Genomic DNA, 19,350 nt, shown 5'->3' on the forward strand with positions numbered 1-19,350 from the left:
TGTGTCGTGGTGTTTCCATAGGCTAATGTGCATCCAGAAAAGACAATCATTTCAGAGCCAAATACATGAACAACAAAGCTTATCTCTGTCTTTGCTAATTAACTGAGATGTGATTTGAAGGAAAAGCACAAAGAATTTGTCAGACAAAATTGTTATTGGGCTACATGTAAGTAAAAAATACAACTTTGTTTTATTAGAAAATGTTCTATCAAAAAAAATCAGAGAGTAATGATACTGACAAAACCAACTTTTTTAAAAAGTCTGTGGAAACTTGCACAGTGGATGGGGATCAAATACCAAGAATAACCTACATAAACAATATAATGCAATCTAGTGCAGTATTTTGCAACAAATACTATAGTGAAATTGTGTCTCAAATGTTGCATTTTCTTGAAACTGTGACAGAACTGAGTGAAGTCCCCCAGAACCCTAACCCTAGCTGCGTAAGCCGCAACACACATCAGACATCCCAATGGTTTTAAGACAAAAATTAAGATTTTTATTTTCATAAATAACTGTATTTATTATAATGTAAATAAACAATTGGTCCCCTGATATTGCTGGCTTAAAACTTCTAAATGTTTAGTCAGTTTCACTACAATTTACACTTTTATTAACAAATAAGTGCAGTTGGGCAGATGAAAAAGTGTGAGAAAGAGAGTTATGGGTGTTGAAAAGTGTATATCTTTCTTTCTTTCTTTATTTGTTCATTTGTTACCTCAATGCAGAAAATGACGAAGGGCGCCCACCGGCATCTTTAAAAAATATTTAGTTATTATTATTATTTTAGAGGTCGTCCAGCGCCCCCCAGAAGGTGGTTCCCTAAGCAACCGCCTATATGGCCTCTGCCCCATGCCTTAAGCATGATATACATACAGGGGATTGAGTTGTACCGTACCGTACCATATAATGCATCCCTGTACAATAACACCATAGCCTAAGAAATATTTGAATGAACACCTCACTGTACCTCCACAAATGTGTATTCATTACAGGGTTTTTGTAATGGTTGCAAAACATTTGACTGTGTTTGTTGATTTGACAAGGTCTGGCAATTGTATGAGACATTAAAGAGGAATGGAAGTTCAATTTCAAAAACAAGCTGCTGATGAAAGAAAAAGGATATATGAAACAAAGAGCAAAAAAAAAAAAAAAAAGATATAATGGTGCGGCTCATGGAAAAGTCTACTGCTCCACGAGGTGGGGTTGTGGAAAAGTCAGTGGGAAACTTTAGTATTACAAAATGGAATTTTAGAAAAAGCTCTTAAATTGAATTATACAGTCTTTTAGTCTGCTCTTCTCTCTCCCTCATAATAAATCCTTTGCCAAATCAACATATAGCTTTCATGTTGATGCATTGCACTCAAGGCAAAATATTCTAACTGAACATAAGAACAATGGGAATATTCAATGCACTCATTTCACCCACTTCCACACATATATATATATATATATATATATATTTTTTTTTTTAAAAGAAAGAAAAAGACATGCTCGTGTGCACACTCTCGATCTCAGATGAATGGGATGGTGGGAGAGTAATTGTATCCCTTGTGGCTCTCCAGAAGACAGCACTGAGACTCAAATTAAAGCACTGACCTGGTTAGCTTTCTGTCAGCAGAAGGGGGTGCTGCCCCCCCACCCACACCCAACCCCCATCCCATCCCACCCACACATTACTTTGCAAAGATTAACTTGTTGACTGACTATGAGCAGCAATGTCTGCATGTGAGACAGACACCATGCAGCCATTACTGACCAGCAAGCACAAATGTAAAAATGATCAACAACCTTTAAAGGCCCAGTTTGTAGGATTCAGGGAGATCTATTGGCAGAAATGGAATATAGTATTCATAATTATGTTTTCATTAGTGTATCTGAAACAAGGAATAATTGTTTATGTTGGCCTAGAATGAGCCCTTCATATCTACATAGGGAGCGGGTCCTCTTCACGGAGTCCGCCATATTGCTCCGCCATGTTTCTACCTAGAATAGAAAAACCAAACACTGGCTCTAGCAAGAAGCGGAAACGTTTTTACGTTACCTGAAGGCCATCGTAGTTCTCCGACTAGCTTGGAAAGGGAGGGGTGAGTGGAGGAGCATTCAGTCGGTTACAATCTGTTACCTCACCACTAGATGCTACTAAATCCTACACACTGTTCCTTTAAGTGTCACTTCAAAAATTCAGTTTGGTATCACCAATTCAAGTCCATAGAGAAAATTAGACCATAATCTTTTTTAGAAGTTTACAAGCATCACAGGAAAACACTGTATCATATAGTTTATGAGATATTTATATAATTCCACTCTATGTATTTGCACTCTTCCCACTTTATATTGCAACTGTTGCACAGCAATTTCCTACAGGGATATAAATGTTGTGATTTTTCTCTAGGAACTCCTACCCAGATGAATGGTGTGCTGACATTTTTACTTCTCTAAGGAGAACAAACACGGGTGGAAGTAATAACCATCATTAGAACCATCAATGTGAGCTCTGTAACTGGAAAAACTAAATGTCACACAGCCATTGACGTTATTATAATTACATCCCCCATTCATGCTTGTTGCTATAGCGCCACCTGTAGGCAAAATGCTATAGAAATTCGAAAGATTGCTCAGAGTCGAAGAGGGCAAATTTTATCTGAATATGGGTTCAGGTACTGACACATTCAAGTAAGAAAAATGACAACGTGTTTCTGTCTTACAGGAAAATAGTATGGAATAACAAGGTCAGTCAAATGTGTTATGTGCCAAATTTTTTGAACATTGGTGAAAGTTAAAGAAGTGGTGAAAAATTGCCAAAAATTCAAAATGGAAGAGAATGCAGTCTATGGGTTGGACCACCTAGGCCTATATATAGGCCAAGCAATGTGGAAAAATGTGTTTCTACACTTCAAAGAGAATTATAAGGGAAAATACTGCTTTTTAAATGCTCACATGATGGCCTGATTTTCACCAGAATTTAATCAGTTCTTCTTGATGAACTGGCCTAACTTTTAACCTAATTTAATTGGAATCTGTTAAATAATTTCAAAACCTCCTGCTGAATGGCAGACAAAACAGACCAAATATATATCCTTTATTGCAGCTGTAAAACCATGTAGATGTATTTTCAGTGAGTAACCATCAAAGACAGAGGAGAATAAAGTGATTTGATCAATCAATGTATGTCGGGTTATCAACAGAGATGACGTAATGTGTATACTAATGGTTCATTCCTCCAGGGGGATGTTGCTGTAGGATCTCGACAAATGACCGTTTACTTCCATTGTCAGGTGAGCTCCCGGCCCCCCCGCTCCGTGCTGAGTAGATGGTACAGTCCCCATGCAGTTCGGAGTTGTTGCTGAGGAGGTTCCACTGTTCAGCACATAGCGTTAAATTGGCATGCAGCCGACGCTCGGGTCCTCTAGCAGGAGACGGCACTGTTTTTGAAAATGTTCCCGTCTTATCCCCGGAGTTACCTCGGACAGTGGGGCAGGGTCGCATTATTTCACCTTTTGTGCAGTATTACAGGTGAGTCAGGGATTTTGAGCGGCAGTTTTATTTGTTCTACTGACGTTACACAGAAGTTTTCTGAAAGAGCCGACTGTCTCGCGCATCATGCAGAAATGTCAGCGAGCGAGTCGTCCACACCAGCTAACCACCGCGTGCTTTAAGCGTGGGGCGTGTGAAGTTGCAAGTTGATCAAGTTTAGCAGGTGTCATTCAAAGACCAAAGGAAACTTGGTTACAAGTTCACCTGAACGCTTCGGAGTGGGAGCTAGCCGGCGCCACCGCCGCGGATGATGGTGCGAGCCTAGGCTGCCATAGAAACAGTCCATGGAAACCGCCGAAGAGCACAGGCAATGATATCCACTTATCTATACCGTTACCCAACCTACACTTGGGTCATTGCACATTCAGTGGCAGCCATATTAGCTCCAGAAACATTTGCTTTAAAATAACACGGTGCTATTATATGTGTCACGCCGGCTGCTTTTGCAAAATGTTGAGGAACTCATATTCGTGTCATCAGGGAAGACGATGCTAAATGTCAGCACCTCCCAGGTTGAGGATGAGGGTCAGACACCATGTGCCCGCAGTGGAGCTCATTATGGTTTAATTAAGGGGTGGGCAGTTTACTAACTCCACCCTGAAACACGACAACTTTGTGCCCAGTGCTGTGTTGCTGCTGTAAAAATTCAAACAGCAGGGATACTACAGTTTAGCTCCAACTCTGGCTCCAGACTGGCCTCATATCTACTCTCACGTTAGCGCATTATGTTTCTAAAAGAAACCAGTGGAAAATGTATGATAAGATGTATTGCCCACAGGCAGCTTTTCAATACTAACTAACTTTCCCCCACAAAAAGTAACAAAAGTTTGATGTTAATATTTTGTATTAATAATGAAGAAACTTGTTTTGTTTATATATAAATATATAAAACCAGGCTAAAGACTCCCTGAACAAAATACCTTGTTTGGGAAAATGAAATTCATCTATTCAATTCAGTTATGTTCATAACTATATACATTATATTCTGGTTTTCCTGTTTAAGGTTTGACCGATTTGTTTTGCATTTAAAAGGTTTACACCTTTTTTTTGCCAAGTTGCTGGTGTACGATTTATTATTTTAATAATAAAGAACAATTAAATAAAGTTACTGTATATCTATGTATTTATCTGTTACATTTAGTTTTACAAAGTTAGGAAAGCGATGTTTAAGTCAAGCCTGATGTTGCCTTACATATAACAGAATGATCCCAGTCACTTCCACACAGTGAGGCATACAGCTTATTAATTAACCACTAGTATTGGATCTGTACTCTGTATCAGCCGATACCCAAAGCCCATGTATCGATATCGGTATCAGGACTGAAAAAGTTGGATCGGTGCATCCCTTCTAAATTTTACGGTTAAAGGAACAGTGTGTAGGATCTGGCTGTATCTAGCGGTGAGATTGCAACCAATTGAAGCCTCTCCTGTGTGCCAAGCGTATTCAAGAGCTATATGTACACAGGCCAATGCGAAAACGCGAATGGCCCTCACTAGAGCCGGTTGGAGCAGAGCCAATGCGTAGAGTGTGTGTGTGTGTATGTGGGATGTGAGTGGTAAAGTGGCTGATAACTTTCTAACTCAACATATTGGCTGTATTCTAGCTATAAAACTGACATGTATGTAGGATAGCAAAAATGGGCTTCATACCTTAGACATAATCACATTAGAGCAGTATTTTACATCATTGTCTCATCAGTAGCTCTATCCATTGCCCTATGAAAAATAAGTATTTATATGGCACATGCACTATACCACTGTTTATGTTGTAGTAGGCGTCTCTTGCAATTAGGCCACTGGACAGTGTGCAGAGAAGAGAAGCTCTGGTCTACTATACTAAGACTGAACCCATGGACGGATCTGTGACTTTTGTTAAAGACTTGTCGTGAGACACAAGCAGAGTGACCCAGACCCTCTATCGCATTAGTAATGTACTCCATGTTCTGTCATTTTATTACCAGGATCCCAAAGTCGATTCCTAAACAGACGGTTTACTTCCTTCAGAGAGTTCAAGTTGAGGAGCAGAGACAGGTGCCCATTTGTCTACCTTCTGTTTAAGTTGGCTGTACATTTAAATGAGGGCTTGTGCCTTTTTTGAATGCAGAATAGATTCAGATTTAAAGGCAGGGTTGGTAAGGATTTGAGAAAAATCTTTTGTTATATTAGTTGAAATTCTAATGAATCAAATGCACTGACAAAAAAAGGGGGAAAAATCTGGTATCTGTGGCTGTCGCAGGACTGTAATAAACCCGTCCAATCATTTAATTTGGGCTGAAAACCATGGTATGAGGCTACCTACCTACCTACCTCAAGCCCCCAGGAAGAGCGCCAGACTTTGAAGCAAATATTTGTAGTGGCCAAACGGTGGTACTACAACTTCAGTGTCCATCACGTGATGCCATTGGGCCCAAAAATACTTTTTCCCATAGACTTACATTGGGAAAGAGATGTCCGTAACTCAGTGGATAATTTTTAAATAAAATACATAATTTTTTTTTTATGTAAACAAACTTCCCAGTATGAACACTTCAATAGCCCTTATTTAAATCATTACGTCCTAAAAGTTGTAAAAAGCACTAATAGCCAAATCCAGAGTTATTTTCCTTCTTCCGTTCAAGAGAATGAGTCCCACTCTGCCCGTGCACTCATTGCTCGTCACCGGAGTCTTTCACAAGCTGCTAGCTTTGGATGGAGGCCTGAAGCAACGGACCGTCAGTGTTGCCCACTTGGCGACTTTCCCTCTAGATTTAGGGACTTTTGGAGCTAGTTAGCAGGTAATGCTGCTAGCTACTTTCATTGGAAAAGAGCAACACTGGGCTCAATTTTGCGACTAAATGATTTTCGGTTCAACCGGTCATTCAACCCTTCTTTGTCCTGCTCTGCACAGCTGGCTCTGCCACTTCCACCTTAACATCATCACCATTTATGTTCTGATTTCCACTTTTAACAAGACATGCTGCCCTCTGGCAAGACACACATATTAATACACTTGCTCCCACATAAGTGGTGCATGTGAAGGTAATATTGACTAAAGTGAGAACGAGCAGCAGAGTGTCCCCAGGGAGCAATGTGTCCTTGATGCCAGGATATCTATAATCTGTTTTCTAGTGTGTGTGAGTGAATGAGACACATTGTGTTGCATTTGCAAACCAAACTGAAAGTGTCTACAGTGACTGCTCTCTTTGAGGATATAAGGATTGCAAGAACTTGAAGTAGTTTCTCTTCTTTGTCTCTGAAAGCACAAGAAGAAGAGAGAAAACATTATTATTGCTATGTCAAGATAGACTGCATATAAGATCAGATAGACTTTGCCCCTATTCTCATCATTTTTTTATTCTGAGTTGGAGAAAACGAGGGCACGCTTATGTAAGGTTGTCGTCATGTCACCAATAAAAATTTTATACAGTCGCTATACCTCTACCATTGCATATTCAGTGCAGGAAAAATGCTGCTGTCTTTCCTCTTACTCTTGTTATTCTTGCTATCTAGTCTTATCATGACATACGTCATAAAATTGGTTTACTACTTGAGACAGAGGCTCACTTACAGTATATTATACAGTAGCTGCCATCTGGGTTCAGGTGTAACACTTTATACTATGTTATATTGAATTTTTGTTGAAGTAGGAGGGCAAATACTATGCATTCATATTTTACTGTGTCCCTGTTTACACTTGTGTGATTTATATATTTGTTTCCTAATTAATGTTTTTGAGAAGTGCCCGTTGAGTACCTTGTCATGAAGCATTTGTGGCGACATGCACAGTATGTGAAATTAAGAACTAGTTTATTTAAATGTGTTTTTAGTGCTCTGCCTCCTTACTTGATCACTTGATGTATGGAGGATACTCCATTTGGGGGAGCAACTAAACAATATCAAACATTAGCTTGAGACTATCCTATTTATGTTCAGAGCAGTTTCACTCCTCTTTGAAGGAAGTTGTAAATCGAGATGCACCGATCCAACTTTTTCAGTCCCGATGCCAATATTGATACCATGGCTTTGGGTATCCTCCGATACAGAGTACCGATCCAATACCAGTGTTTAATTAATAAGCTGTATGCCTCACTGTGTGGATGTGACTGGGATCATTCTTTTATGTGTAAGGCAACATCAGGCTTAAAGGGACTGTTTGTAAGAATCAGAAATTGCTTGTTAACTTGTTAACCTGTGGCCATTAAGTCAACGAAAGTCAGCATCGGGCTCGCGCTTGCTTGCTCTAAATAGCAATGAACGAGCATCGCTCAAAACAGTGAGGCGACACACATCAGCTAAAACCACAATATCACTCTATATTTCACCTGCTTGGCAGTAATGTTGGCTGACCAGACGAAGGTCTCTCCATGAATCAGTGCACCGTGGCTGCTAAGTTAACGCTCCAGGACGGGTGAACTGGGGACTGTCTGTTGTGCTCATACACTGCAGCTGGCGCACCGCTACATGCGAGACAAATGTCTTGTCGGTTAACGGTTTATAATCGGTTAACGAGGGTCGGTTATCGGTAAAGAAAATTTTCAAAATCCCTAAAATAAATACATAGATATTAGGGGTGGAGCGGTTTGTGTATTTGACCCGAACCGTTCCGTTCGGTCCGCGACATCCTTTCGGTTCGCCGGTACCAAAACAGCTGTTAGGTCTACTACTCGCACGCGCGGAACAGAAACTCTGGAGTGCGAGTTTTACCCAGAAAGTTTTGGCAGCGCACCAGGAATGGTAGTAGCGCTGTAGCGCCCAGTAGCTCATGATAGTCAAGCTAAACTGACAACGATTTGTGTCAAACTGTACGCTAACACTGTTCAACTGAAGTCAGGTTTATATGAGGACAAGGCTATAAGAGTGTTTATCGCTGCATATACGACCACACTCGATCGTAAACTATACAGAATTAAAGCATATGATCAAAGTGCGTGAGCCTTCACGTGTGAATTTTAGTCTGTTGTGCCTGCCCTGTATAAACTAGCATAAGCAGCAGTTGAGGATTTACCAACAACCTTAAGATGGAACATTACATTTACATTACAGACATTTGTGATTTTATTTTTGTAATTTATTGTTTCTCATTGACAATATGTTAGTATTTCAGTGCCTTTACTGTTATAGTAAGAATTATGACCAATGAGCCAGTATTCAATGAGTGGGAGATAAAAAGCTATGCTTTTCAGCATAGTTCTGGTTGAGCTCATGCTTCAATGTATGGCCTTAGTTTATAATTTCATCATATTTATTTGAAAATAACAAAGCTGCATTTTTTGTTTATACTAATTACTTTAGAAGACCTATTCTTTCAATTAAGATTTGACAATGAAGAAGTGTTTATGTTCCTTATGTAAGCCATACTTTTGTTAAGACAAACATTTGTTAACTTATTTTTGCATAATAAATGAAAAGCATGTTGAAATCAGAAATTGACCTCCTTGCTGTAACATAAATGTGCCGAACCGAACTGAAAACCGCAACCCCAAAACCGTGATATGAACCGAACCGTGAATTTTGCGAACCGTTCCACCCCTAATAGATATGCATTTGCTGAATTGCACTAAAATGTTAAATCCTACACCAGCAACTTGGTAAACAAATCATCAAGATTAACTGGAATTACAATTCAAGTTTAAACTTTTTAAATGCATTTGATCAAAACTTAAACAGGAATTAAAATACCAGTGTATATATTATAAAAACAGAGAATTGAATTGAACTGAATAGATCGGCCTCATTGTCATCGATACCCGATCCAGCTTTTTTAGATTGGTCCGATATCCGATCCAATATCGGTATCAGTGCATCTGTAGTTGTAAACTGTGTGTAGTGCGACATGTGGGATATGGGAATATTCTATTCTATTTCAGGAAGGAAAGCCTCCATGTCTTTTAGCATGGCTGTTTAACTGGTGACTCATTCATTCAACCTCACTAGTTTGGTTTGATTGAGAGAGACTTGCTCCAGATGGCAGCCAGCACAGCTTTGCAAGCAACTTAACACTAATGATGAACTCCCAGTAATATGCAAGTAAAAACATTGCTGTTTTGTAGTGCAGATTATGACTAATTTATGTGAATAAATACTTTGAAGAAATGTGATGCAAGAGTTTGAAAAACATTTGCTAACAGAATCTGAATTTACAAAGGGTTTGTTAACCCAAATACTTTTTAACCCAGATTTCTTACTCAAACAATATCTAATTCATAGTCAATGATGCAGGATGCCACATGCAACCAAGCATCCAGTTTTGATTAGTTTCAATCTGCTATATATAAAAACTTAGACCATCTGAGCGTATTGTATTGGATTCACCAGTGGAAATGAAAGCTTATCATGGCTTAGAATTAAGGTTGACTTGTCTTTTGGATTAAAGGATTGCTTCACATTTTTTCAAGTCTGTTTTATAACAAAAGTCAGGTGCTCATATATACTAAACATTGAAACTGTTTTTCTTTGCTGTCATCTGCTCATACAATCCATTAAAAGATCCTTTCCTTTCAATAGTCGTGATGGGAACAAAATCCACAGTTCTTGTTGTGTGCCAAAATAAAGTTTATTTGCTTCAGCAGTCTTGAGTTAGCCAAATCAAGTGGGTATCATCCAAAGTTGCAGTCTTTGAAGTACAGAATACCCTATTTCTGTTTCCTCTGTGACACTGTGAAATTGGCCAGTGACACTGTGAAACACAGAGGGAATTCAGTACTAAAAGGACTGCTACTTTGGATGATACTAAGTTGATTTGACTAACTCAGACTGCTGAACTCTCATATTAGTTTCAGCTAAAGTTTGGAATGCATTTTTGCACAGAACGAGGACTGTTGATTTTGTCCCCATCACTTCCATTGGAAGCACATTAGGAGGGGATGTCCTATTGGCCTGTATGAACAGGAGGAATGCAAACAAAAGTGTGTGTGTGTTTTAGTGTGAATTGAAACTCATGCATAGCCCTAAATAGCATAAATTCAGGAATAGTGCTTCCACAGCAGAACATCTCCCCACTGTTGCACTGATATCTGCTGCCTTTTCTCTGTATGAGCAGTACATACTCTGAAAAAAAAATATGCTATCAAGATTTGATATCCACAATTGAACATTTGGCTTCCATTTTTAGATATTTATTTACAGCCCATTCTGGGCCAATAAATATTTACAATATGACATAATTTACAATATTCATCCTCCAATTTGACAAATGACCAATCAGGATTTTCTTTTGTCATTATCTGGATTCCCTAATAACTAACCTTGTTATTAACATCTAAACCTGTAACAGGAAAATTAAACATAATGGAAATAAAATAAAGTACTGTCAACTAAGTACAGTGTTCTCACAAATTCAAACTCAATTCCAATGCCAGAAAAAAATAAATCAGAAGACAAAAAATAGACATTTCTACGTCATACTTTAGGGATAGGGAAATTTCCTTCCACAGTACTAATATTTGAGGACATGGCCTTTTTTAGAGGGAGATTGGCCAGAGACGGAGCTGTTATTGGCAAAACAACAATAGAATATTTGGAGTCAGTTGCCAAGCAGCGCAGAAGGTTTTGATTTATGATGATGTCTTCCCGCTGCCAGCTTGTTGCAATTAGTGATCTGGTTGAGGGCTTTGGCAGTCTAGCAGTGCTATATTGTCTTTTCTAAATCAGTAACGTAAATTCCTGTTTTTTTCTTTACTTGAATTCTGGTGCTACATTTCCTCTGTCAGTTGTGTTTCATACGTGACTTTGCTCTCGCCTCTCCTCACTCACAGCCCTCTTTTTCTTCTCTCAGCGATGATGTCATTGTCGTGTTTGCATATCTCTTCCCCTTCGTTTTCCTGCCGGTTTCAGTCTGTTCTCTTCATATCCCTTTGACTTTCCTCAACATGACGTTGAGCTCTCTGCTTTTGAGGCATGCCACATTTCTGACAAGTGCAGGTGACAGAGTGCATGGGGTAGTTATATTTGGAAAAAGGACATACAGACAGCCTGCTTTTAATTCCTGAATTCAGGTCAGGAGGAGGAAAGCTATAAAGACAAAACAAATTCATCAATGGATCAGTCAGTCAGCTGTGTATTTGTTGAAAAGCCAAACGCCTGCTGTGGTGGTATCAAGCTTTGATTCCAGTCTGATACCCACAGATGTCAGATGGTACGGAACTCTGTTTTAACGACTGACGTCAGAGGTTGCACCGAAAATACTCTTCACTCACCGATGCTATCATGGTATTCTTGATTTGTCACTCACTATTAGATTAATGACTCGTCCACTCTGATAATCCCCTCTGACATTTTTAAATAGAAAATGTAATTTGTGCCATTGAGTAGAATAAAGTAATGTATTTCTTGTCAACCAGAAAAGCGAATTGTCTGCCATATCGATTACAAGCAACGTCGCGTTCATCATGGATTGATATTTCAATTATTTTTAGATTAATCAATTGATCGTTAAGTCTATGAAATGTCAAAATAAAAGTTCTGACATAAGTTCTGTGAGCCCAAAGTACCATTTTTGGATGTGTTTATTTCGACCTCGCCAGAACCCAGAGATTTTCAATTTAGAATGATATAAAACAAAGGAAAACAGGAAATCTAGGGCTGCAACTAAAGATTATCTTCATTCTCGATTAATCTATCGATTATGTTCTTGACTAATCGATTAGTTGGTTGGTCTATAAAAATGGTTCGATCAGTGTTTCCCAAAGCCCAAGATGACGTCCTCAAATGTCTTGTTTTGTTCACAACTCAAAGATATTCAGTTTACTGTCATAGAGGAGTAAAGAAACCAGAAAATATTCTCACACACACACACACACACACACAAGCTGGAATCTAAGGAATTTTTTACTTTTTATGCTTAAAAAAGTACTCAAACCGATTAAACGATTATCAAAATAGTTGGCGATTAATTTAATAGATGACAACTAACTGATTAATCAATTAATTGTTGCAGCTTTAATCTTAACATTTGAGAAGCTTTAACTAAAGCTGTAACAATTAGTTGATTAATTGGTTAGTCGATCGATAGAAAATGATCAGTAACAGTTTTGATAATGAAGTTATCGTTTGTCATTTTTAATCAAAAATGCCAAAATTCACTGATTCCATGGTTTTCTAAGACAGAAAACTGAATGTTAAAGCCATTTTATAGACCCAATGATTAATCGAGAAGTGTTGTCATTAAACAACTGCAATTACTAATCGATTTGGAAATGTAATTATTAGATGTATTTTCTATTAATCGACTAATTGTTTCAATTCTAATGTCTGCACAAGGTGGAATTTATTCACTTGTGTCATTTAAAAGTATTGGTCTCAAAACTCTTTATTTGTAAGGATAAAAGTGTTCCTTCATTGCTCAGTATTTAATAAAAGACTAGCAGTCATGTAGATTCTCAATTTCTTTTAAAGGTCTTAAGATAGCTTATAAACATTCAACAGTAAGATTTACTTTTTTGCCAGCAATGGATTTCTCACTTTGAAGGATGGGATCTGGATAAGTACAAATTAACCATTACAGTGCTAATAAGGCTTAAAAGATTATGCTTCTAAAGAAGTGGGAGTAATACATTTTAAAGAAGTTTTAGCAATCAAAGGTGTAGCCGAAGCTTAAGTGCTTTTAACTTCCAACTATTTTGATTAATGATATATGATTATCCAAACCTGTTTGCATATGAACATGATTGTATGGGGTTAAAGTCTTGTTTTTGTGTGTCTCTTTGGCAGGTGTGTGCGGCAGTCAGGTGGTGGTGCCTCAGAGGGTGAACGCCGTGCTGGGGAAGAATGTGACATTAGAGTGCAGGGTGGAGGTGGGCGCAAACCTTACTCTTACTCAGAGTTCCTGGGAGCGCCGTCTGCCTTCAGGCTCTGTCACAGTGGCTGTCTACAATCCACGATATGGCATCTCCATCCCTCCAGAGTTCATCCATCGCTTGTATTTTCGCTCCCCCTCCTCACACGATGCCACCATTGTCCTGGGAAACGTGGGCTTCTCCGACGTCGGGATCTACACCTGTAAGGTTGCCACATTTCCTCTGGGAAACACTCAAGCCTCCACTACTGTCAATGTACTCGGTAAGTATGTATATTTACACGCATGTAAGTTCTTCTGTGTAACAAGTCATGTAGGTAATATTCAACTACAGCTGAAACAGTTGATTTACCTCATCAACCTTGTGGCTTTGAAAGTACGCCCTTCAGGGCGGCTGGTTAGCTCAGTCGGTAGAGCGAGCGCCCATGTATCGCCAAGGCTCAGTCCTAGCAGCGGTGGACCCGGGTTCGAATCCGGCCTGTGGTCCTTTCCGCATGTCATTTCTCTCTCTCCCCCTTTCCAACACTCTATCCACTGTCCTATGAGTAAATGCTTAAAAATGCCCCCAAAAAATAACTTAAAAAGAAAGTACGCCCTTCTGAACCTTGGGTTGTATCATCACAGGTTGTCACTGCTGACACACAAACAGTGTGTTGTAGTGGAATGACATAAATTGAGAGAATGTGGTAAAAGAAAACTGATATTGATAAAACAGAAATGTAATGTAAACCATTCAAACGCTGTAATTCACTCAGTAAAATAACCTCAGAAGGTTCTTGAAACTCTAATGTGCAAACCTTTTTTTTTCTCCACTTATCTTTGCTCACTCTCTGAATCACAGTGGAGCCGAAAGTCTACGTGTCTGCAGGTTCTTCTGCCCTGATCGATGGCGGCAACGACACTGTGGTGGCCACCTGTATTGCTGAGCGGGCCCGGCCCTCTGCTGAGGTGTCCTGGGAGTCCAACCTTTTTGGCCAGTCAGAAGTGCAGCTATTTGACGAAGCCAACGGCACGACCAGCACACAAGTGAGCTACCTCTGGCAGCCCACACGTCACGTCCAGGGCCACACACTCACCTGTGTGGTCCGCCACCCGGCTCTGCAGAGTGACTTCAGGATCCCCTACCAGCTCAATGTGCAGTGTGGGTGCCTTATGAGTGGCTATTTGGGGTAACATATTAACAGCTGAAAGAGGGCCTTAAAGTGCATTTGTTGATATTGATTCTGTCCTGCTATAAGACTTTCATTAGGTATTTTTAAAGCTAGAATAAACTTGCAGGCCGAAAGTGAGTAGATTAAAGGCTGCTGTAGAGACTACACTATAAAATGGAGTGAATTTTTGAAGTCAAAGTGAAGACTCCCATCTGTCAATTGAAGGGGGGCAAGTATAGCAGCAATTACCGTGCTCGCTTCCTTTACTTTCCTTGAACAGTTTAACACTGTATTTAGCAGAAAGTACAGGCGTATTTGAATTCCAACAGCAGTCAGTTGATGATGACTGGCCTTGTCAGTCTTGACGTTTGATTTATTTGAAGCACTTCAACAACAATTCACTTTTGAAAACAGCTGAATTGACAGAGATGAAATCAAGGACAGTCCATGCAGGCTCCTTACAGGTATTAATTATGGTTTAAGAAAGGCTGCCCTTGATGTTTTCCTTGATTTTTCTTTTTCAAAAGCTGTATTTTTGTATTTATTTTTCTATGTCAGCACATGTCCGTGTGTGCCCCTAAACTGTCAAAAGGGAAAATGTTTTTTGTCAGTAAGCCCCCATAGAGGTTAGAGCACATACAGTATATCTGTACTTTGTGGGGCACAAATGGGTGTCTGCATAGCAGCTGCAAATAGACTCGTGGAAGGGGTAAAATGACCTCCTTCAGAATCTTTTTTGTTTGACAGATGCATTTAACTTTGGTCTGACTGACTGTTTTGTGTCAGACGGCGGCTACAAAAGCTTTATGCTTATTCAATATATAGTACAGTGAAAAAAGACTAAGAATAGTTGACATTTTATAGATAACTGTATACATAACTAGGCCCACAGTTGGGGAATAGTGTTGATGATTTGGTTACCGTCATTAAATGTGAGTCATGACTGCTGGCTTCTTTGTACACGGTACTATGCTTTTGACTTTATAGATTACGAAACACCTTAGTGCATATTTGGAGGATACAGGCTCACGTCTCGAGGCCATGACTGACCTCAGACTCTATATAAGGCTGCACACAAACTAGGCAAACGGTCATAACGGCACAGAGCCTCTGTCAGAACTATCAATACAACACAGCAGATATATTTTTAATTTAGTAAAAATGACCTTGATGTATACCAGGTACTGTTCCTTGTTATAGCTAAAGGCTATGATTAAACAGAGTCGAAATGGTCAGTGTGTGCAGTTGAACACTGTTTTCTTAGGTTTCTGGCCAATTTGTTGTGATATTTCAAATGTATTTATTTATTTATGTATTTATTCCCTCTCTCTTTAGTTGCTCCTGATATCTCCGTTGTGGGTTATGATGGAGACTGGTTCGTGGGTCGGGAAAATGTTCAAATGACGTGCAAAGCTAACGCAAACCCACCGGCTAATCACTTCAGATGGATCAGGTGTGTGTATCTTCCTTTTGAGTTTTCCTAATTTAACTCTTAAAATTAAAATTGACCCAACAGGCCATAAGCTTTTTTCCAAAAACACTTAAAGCTGAAGTAGGCAAGATTGGAGCAAATATGATTTTAAAAAAAATATTTTTATAAAACGGTCGCTATATCCTGACAGTAGTCCATGAAACGGGTAACCTGAAAGAAATCATGTGCCTCTGTGTCCTCCGGTGCTCCTAACGGCATATGCGAGATTTCACAGACCAGAGGAAAACAACCAAACAGTGCTGATCTGGGATCTACTGTCCATCTGCTGTCTTTGAGAGCCGGCTGTCAATCACTCGCAAACTCCGATCAAACGGTCAAACTAGGCAGCGCTGATGAAAAATATGAACCAATATTATGTTACGTTAATGCCTATTTCTCACCTCAAACGTTTTCAGAATCATCTTGTATTGCAGGGTTTAGCAGTAAAATTAGAAAGTTTGTGACCCCGCAGCCATGTTGAAATCTCTTGAAGGAACGCCAAGCACCGGTCGCATGACCGGAGCACAGCCAATAGAAACGCTCGCTCTCTCTGAAATGACCTGTGATTGGTCAAAGTCTTTCGTCACGGGCTAGATTTTTTTTAAAGCCTGAAAACAGATCCATGATGAGGAGCAGAAGTCTATTATCTCTCAGAACACTTGAATTACAATATGCTGAAAGGTTATTATGGATTTTTTGCCCAATGATGCCAAAAATATACTGCCTACTGACACTTTAAGTAAGATTCATTGTTTTCTTTCATAGTAATAATAACAACAACTTTATTTATAAAGCATTTTTTATAGAAGAGATATATCTGAAAGTGCTTTACAAAACAAATAAATATAATAATATATATAAATTTGTGACACATTAAATGAAAGAGCAGATAAACAATAAAATTAGACAATAAACAGTTGTTTTTTTACATTTTGTTCAACGCAACGCAATGGACAATCATGCGATTAACAACTTATAGCCCTACAAAATACCTAAGTGAAATAAAAAAAAAAACACGGACCATTAAGAGTAATAAAAAATAGTTTAAAATAAGAAAAATAAGAATGATACTAATTATAAGCCAAATTAAATAAATAGGTTTTCAGCTGTCATTTAAAAATGTTCTCAGAGCCTACATCTCTTGTAGCTTTTAGTAGAGTATTCCTTCATTTTTGAGCTTGCCTTAGCTAAGGTTTCTGCCCAAAACACTGAGTTGCAGCTTGTGGTTAGCTCAGTAAACCTAAAATGCAGTTTTTAAACTTCTGAAGGCTAAATCGGATATTAGCAACTGAAGAGTAATGTTAGCATAACTTTTCAAATATTTTGAAATATCTTTCACTCATTCAAAACCTTCAAGTCATCATTTATTATATTTTCCACATAAAATGTCACATGTGCAAGGTTACATAACAGGATAGTTGTTGTAGGTTTGTGTGTCTAAATGTTTGCGTCTCTTGTGCATCATAGATTGGACAGAGAGATGCCAGAAGGGGTGGAAATAATGAACAGCACTTTGCTCTTCCTGCGTCCCCTCCAGCGGAATGACTCTGGAGTTTACAGGTGTGAGGTTGCCAATGACATCAACCTCCGCAGTCGGGATGTGCGCATTCTAATACAAGGTGAGCTGAGTATACACACCGGAACACAGCTGACTCCTATTGCCTTCTCTTCCCATAGGAAACACTGCATGCACTCGCGTCATAGAGGGTATCACTGCCTGTGACATTGTCCTTCAAGCTGAAATGTGACACTGTATCACTCTCACCCATTCTCTACATACTGACAGTCTACCAAGCATTCACCCATGCTAAAGTGTGTTGGCACTGATGATATTTGACCTTTACATTTAGTCTTAATTGCATGCTGATTAGCCTTGATTAACATTAGGTCTCCAGATGTTCATAAGGGGAGTTCCTGGGCGAAACAGCTGCAAATATTTAAGGCCTCTTCTGACCACAGTGCGCTGCTCCTGCTCTGTCCTCTTGGCTTGGCATCTAAGTACGTCTCTGTTGTGTTTGATGAGCATGTTCCTCTGGTTTCACAAAAAATCTGTCTTGTCTGTGGAAGCTCTCTTCCTGAATGAAGTTCTGATTATGATGTGATTTTCTTTCACATCTCTCTCGCTCCCTTTCTGTGTTTCTTTTATTTCTGCATGTGTCATGCAGTAAGAGGCAAAAGCCTGCAGCCTTACTGTGAGATGATGTCCCAGATTCATAAAACATTAACTAGATCTTTTCAACTCCTATTTATTATTTATCATCCATATTTCATTTTCCTTTGAGAGGACCTGTACGGGTGTGCGCAAGCTTACACATGTTGGTGTGCCCTTCGTTGTATGTGTTGCTGTGGGTGTGCTCACATGTGTCAGTTGACTGCCTCTGCATGGAGTTGTACGATTCACATACTTGGAGGCTACAAACCTTCATGTCATCTCTCAGATGTGAATCTTTTCCTCACATCTGGCCTGGCACTGAGTTTAAAGTGGCAAAGCAATTTTGCAGCACCATTAAAGCTTTTAGACTCAGATTTTTTCCATTACTTCAGCTCCCTCTGATTGTGGCTTTTGGCTTTTCTGTGTTTTGTGGGTATCGCCTCAATCCAGTACATTTTAAGTTTGGTGTTCTAATGATGGCATGTCCTAAATGCATATTCTGAGGCGATTTAAGCATGCAATATACAAAATAATTTGGTTATTCACTTTTTAAAATTGGTAACAACATAGTCAGGAAATTGCATGAAATTATTTGGTGTGCCTTTCTAAAAGCAGTTGTGTGTTGTGTTCAGCCTGCATGATTACAACATTTGAATGTAGTTGAATGAATGCCTCTTTGAGTCAGTGTCAACAACAAATAAAACTGCAATGACTTTCACAAAGGTAATATTAATCATGACTGTTGTGTTGGATTGCATTATAGTGCACAGGAGTTTCTAGTCTTTCGGTCACCCAATGAGTATCTTAATAGAAATGTTGATATATAATCCAATTTACTTTATTTGTTGAATTTGTGAAACACATAACAATATGTGAGTCTTATCACCTATAACTCCATCTGTATATTTTGACCCTAGCATCCTGACCACAAGGTTAAGAAAATCTTGTTTAAGTGGTTTCAGTCACCAACAATCCTTTATGTGATTTTAAATTGGGATTATATACTCTGTCATTTGCAGAAATCAGGGAGTTTATGGGAGTTAGGTACACAGCCAAAAGCTCTTCTGCCAACAAAGCCAAAAATAAATTGCTCACCTTGCACAAAGCTGTGCTCTTTAACTGTTACGGCTGGTGGTGGTGAAAAACATCCCTGGCCATTGCTACAATACACCTGAAACTGAATTGACATAAAACTAACAGGGTTAGGCAAATATTAAACACTACTATACGGTGTGGTGACAATTTGAAAAACCTTGCCAGGGATGTG

General features: G+C 39.1%; 1 protein-coding gene across 3 annotated transcripts in view; it reads left to right on the forward strand.

Moving 5' to 3' along the window:
* The first annotated feature begins 3,302 nt into the window (after window positions 1-3,302).
* The window catches only part of nectin3b (nectin cell adhesion molecule 3b), a 30,936-nt gene continuing 14,888 nt past the window's right edge, over window positions 3,303-19,350 (forward strand). For 2 of the 3 annotated variants that reach the window (XM_074611499.1, XM_074611500.1), the window contains exons 1-5: window positions 3,303-3,516; window positions 13,225-13,572; window positions 14,151-14,450; window positions 15,796-15,913; window positions 17,399-17,550. In XM_074611499.1, the coding sequence (XP_074467600.1) occupies window positions 3,438-3,516; window positions 13,225-13,572; window positions 14,151-14,450; window positions 15,796-15,913; window positions 17,399-17,550 (997 nt within the window). In that variant the 5' untranslated portion in view covers window positions 3,303-3,437. The remainder of the gene's footprint in view (window positions 3,517-13,224; window positions 13,573-14,150; window positions 14,451-15,795; window positions 15,914-17,398; window positions 17,551-19,350) is intronic. The other variant, XM_074611498.1, reaches the window with a different exon arrangement.

Source organism: Sebastes fasciatus, chromosome 16 (genome assembly GCF_043250625.1).
Source record: "Sebastes fasciatus isolate fSebFas1 chromosome 16, fSebFas1.pri, whole genome shotgun sequence".
Classification (NCBI taxonomy): domain Eukaryota; kingdom Metazoa; phylum Chordata; class Actinopteri; order Perciformes; family Sebastidae; genus Sebastes; species Sebastes fasciatus.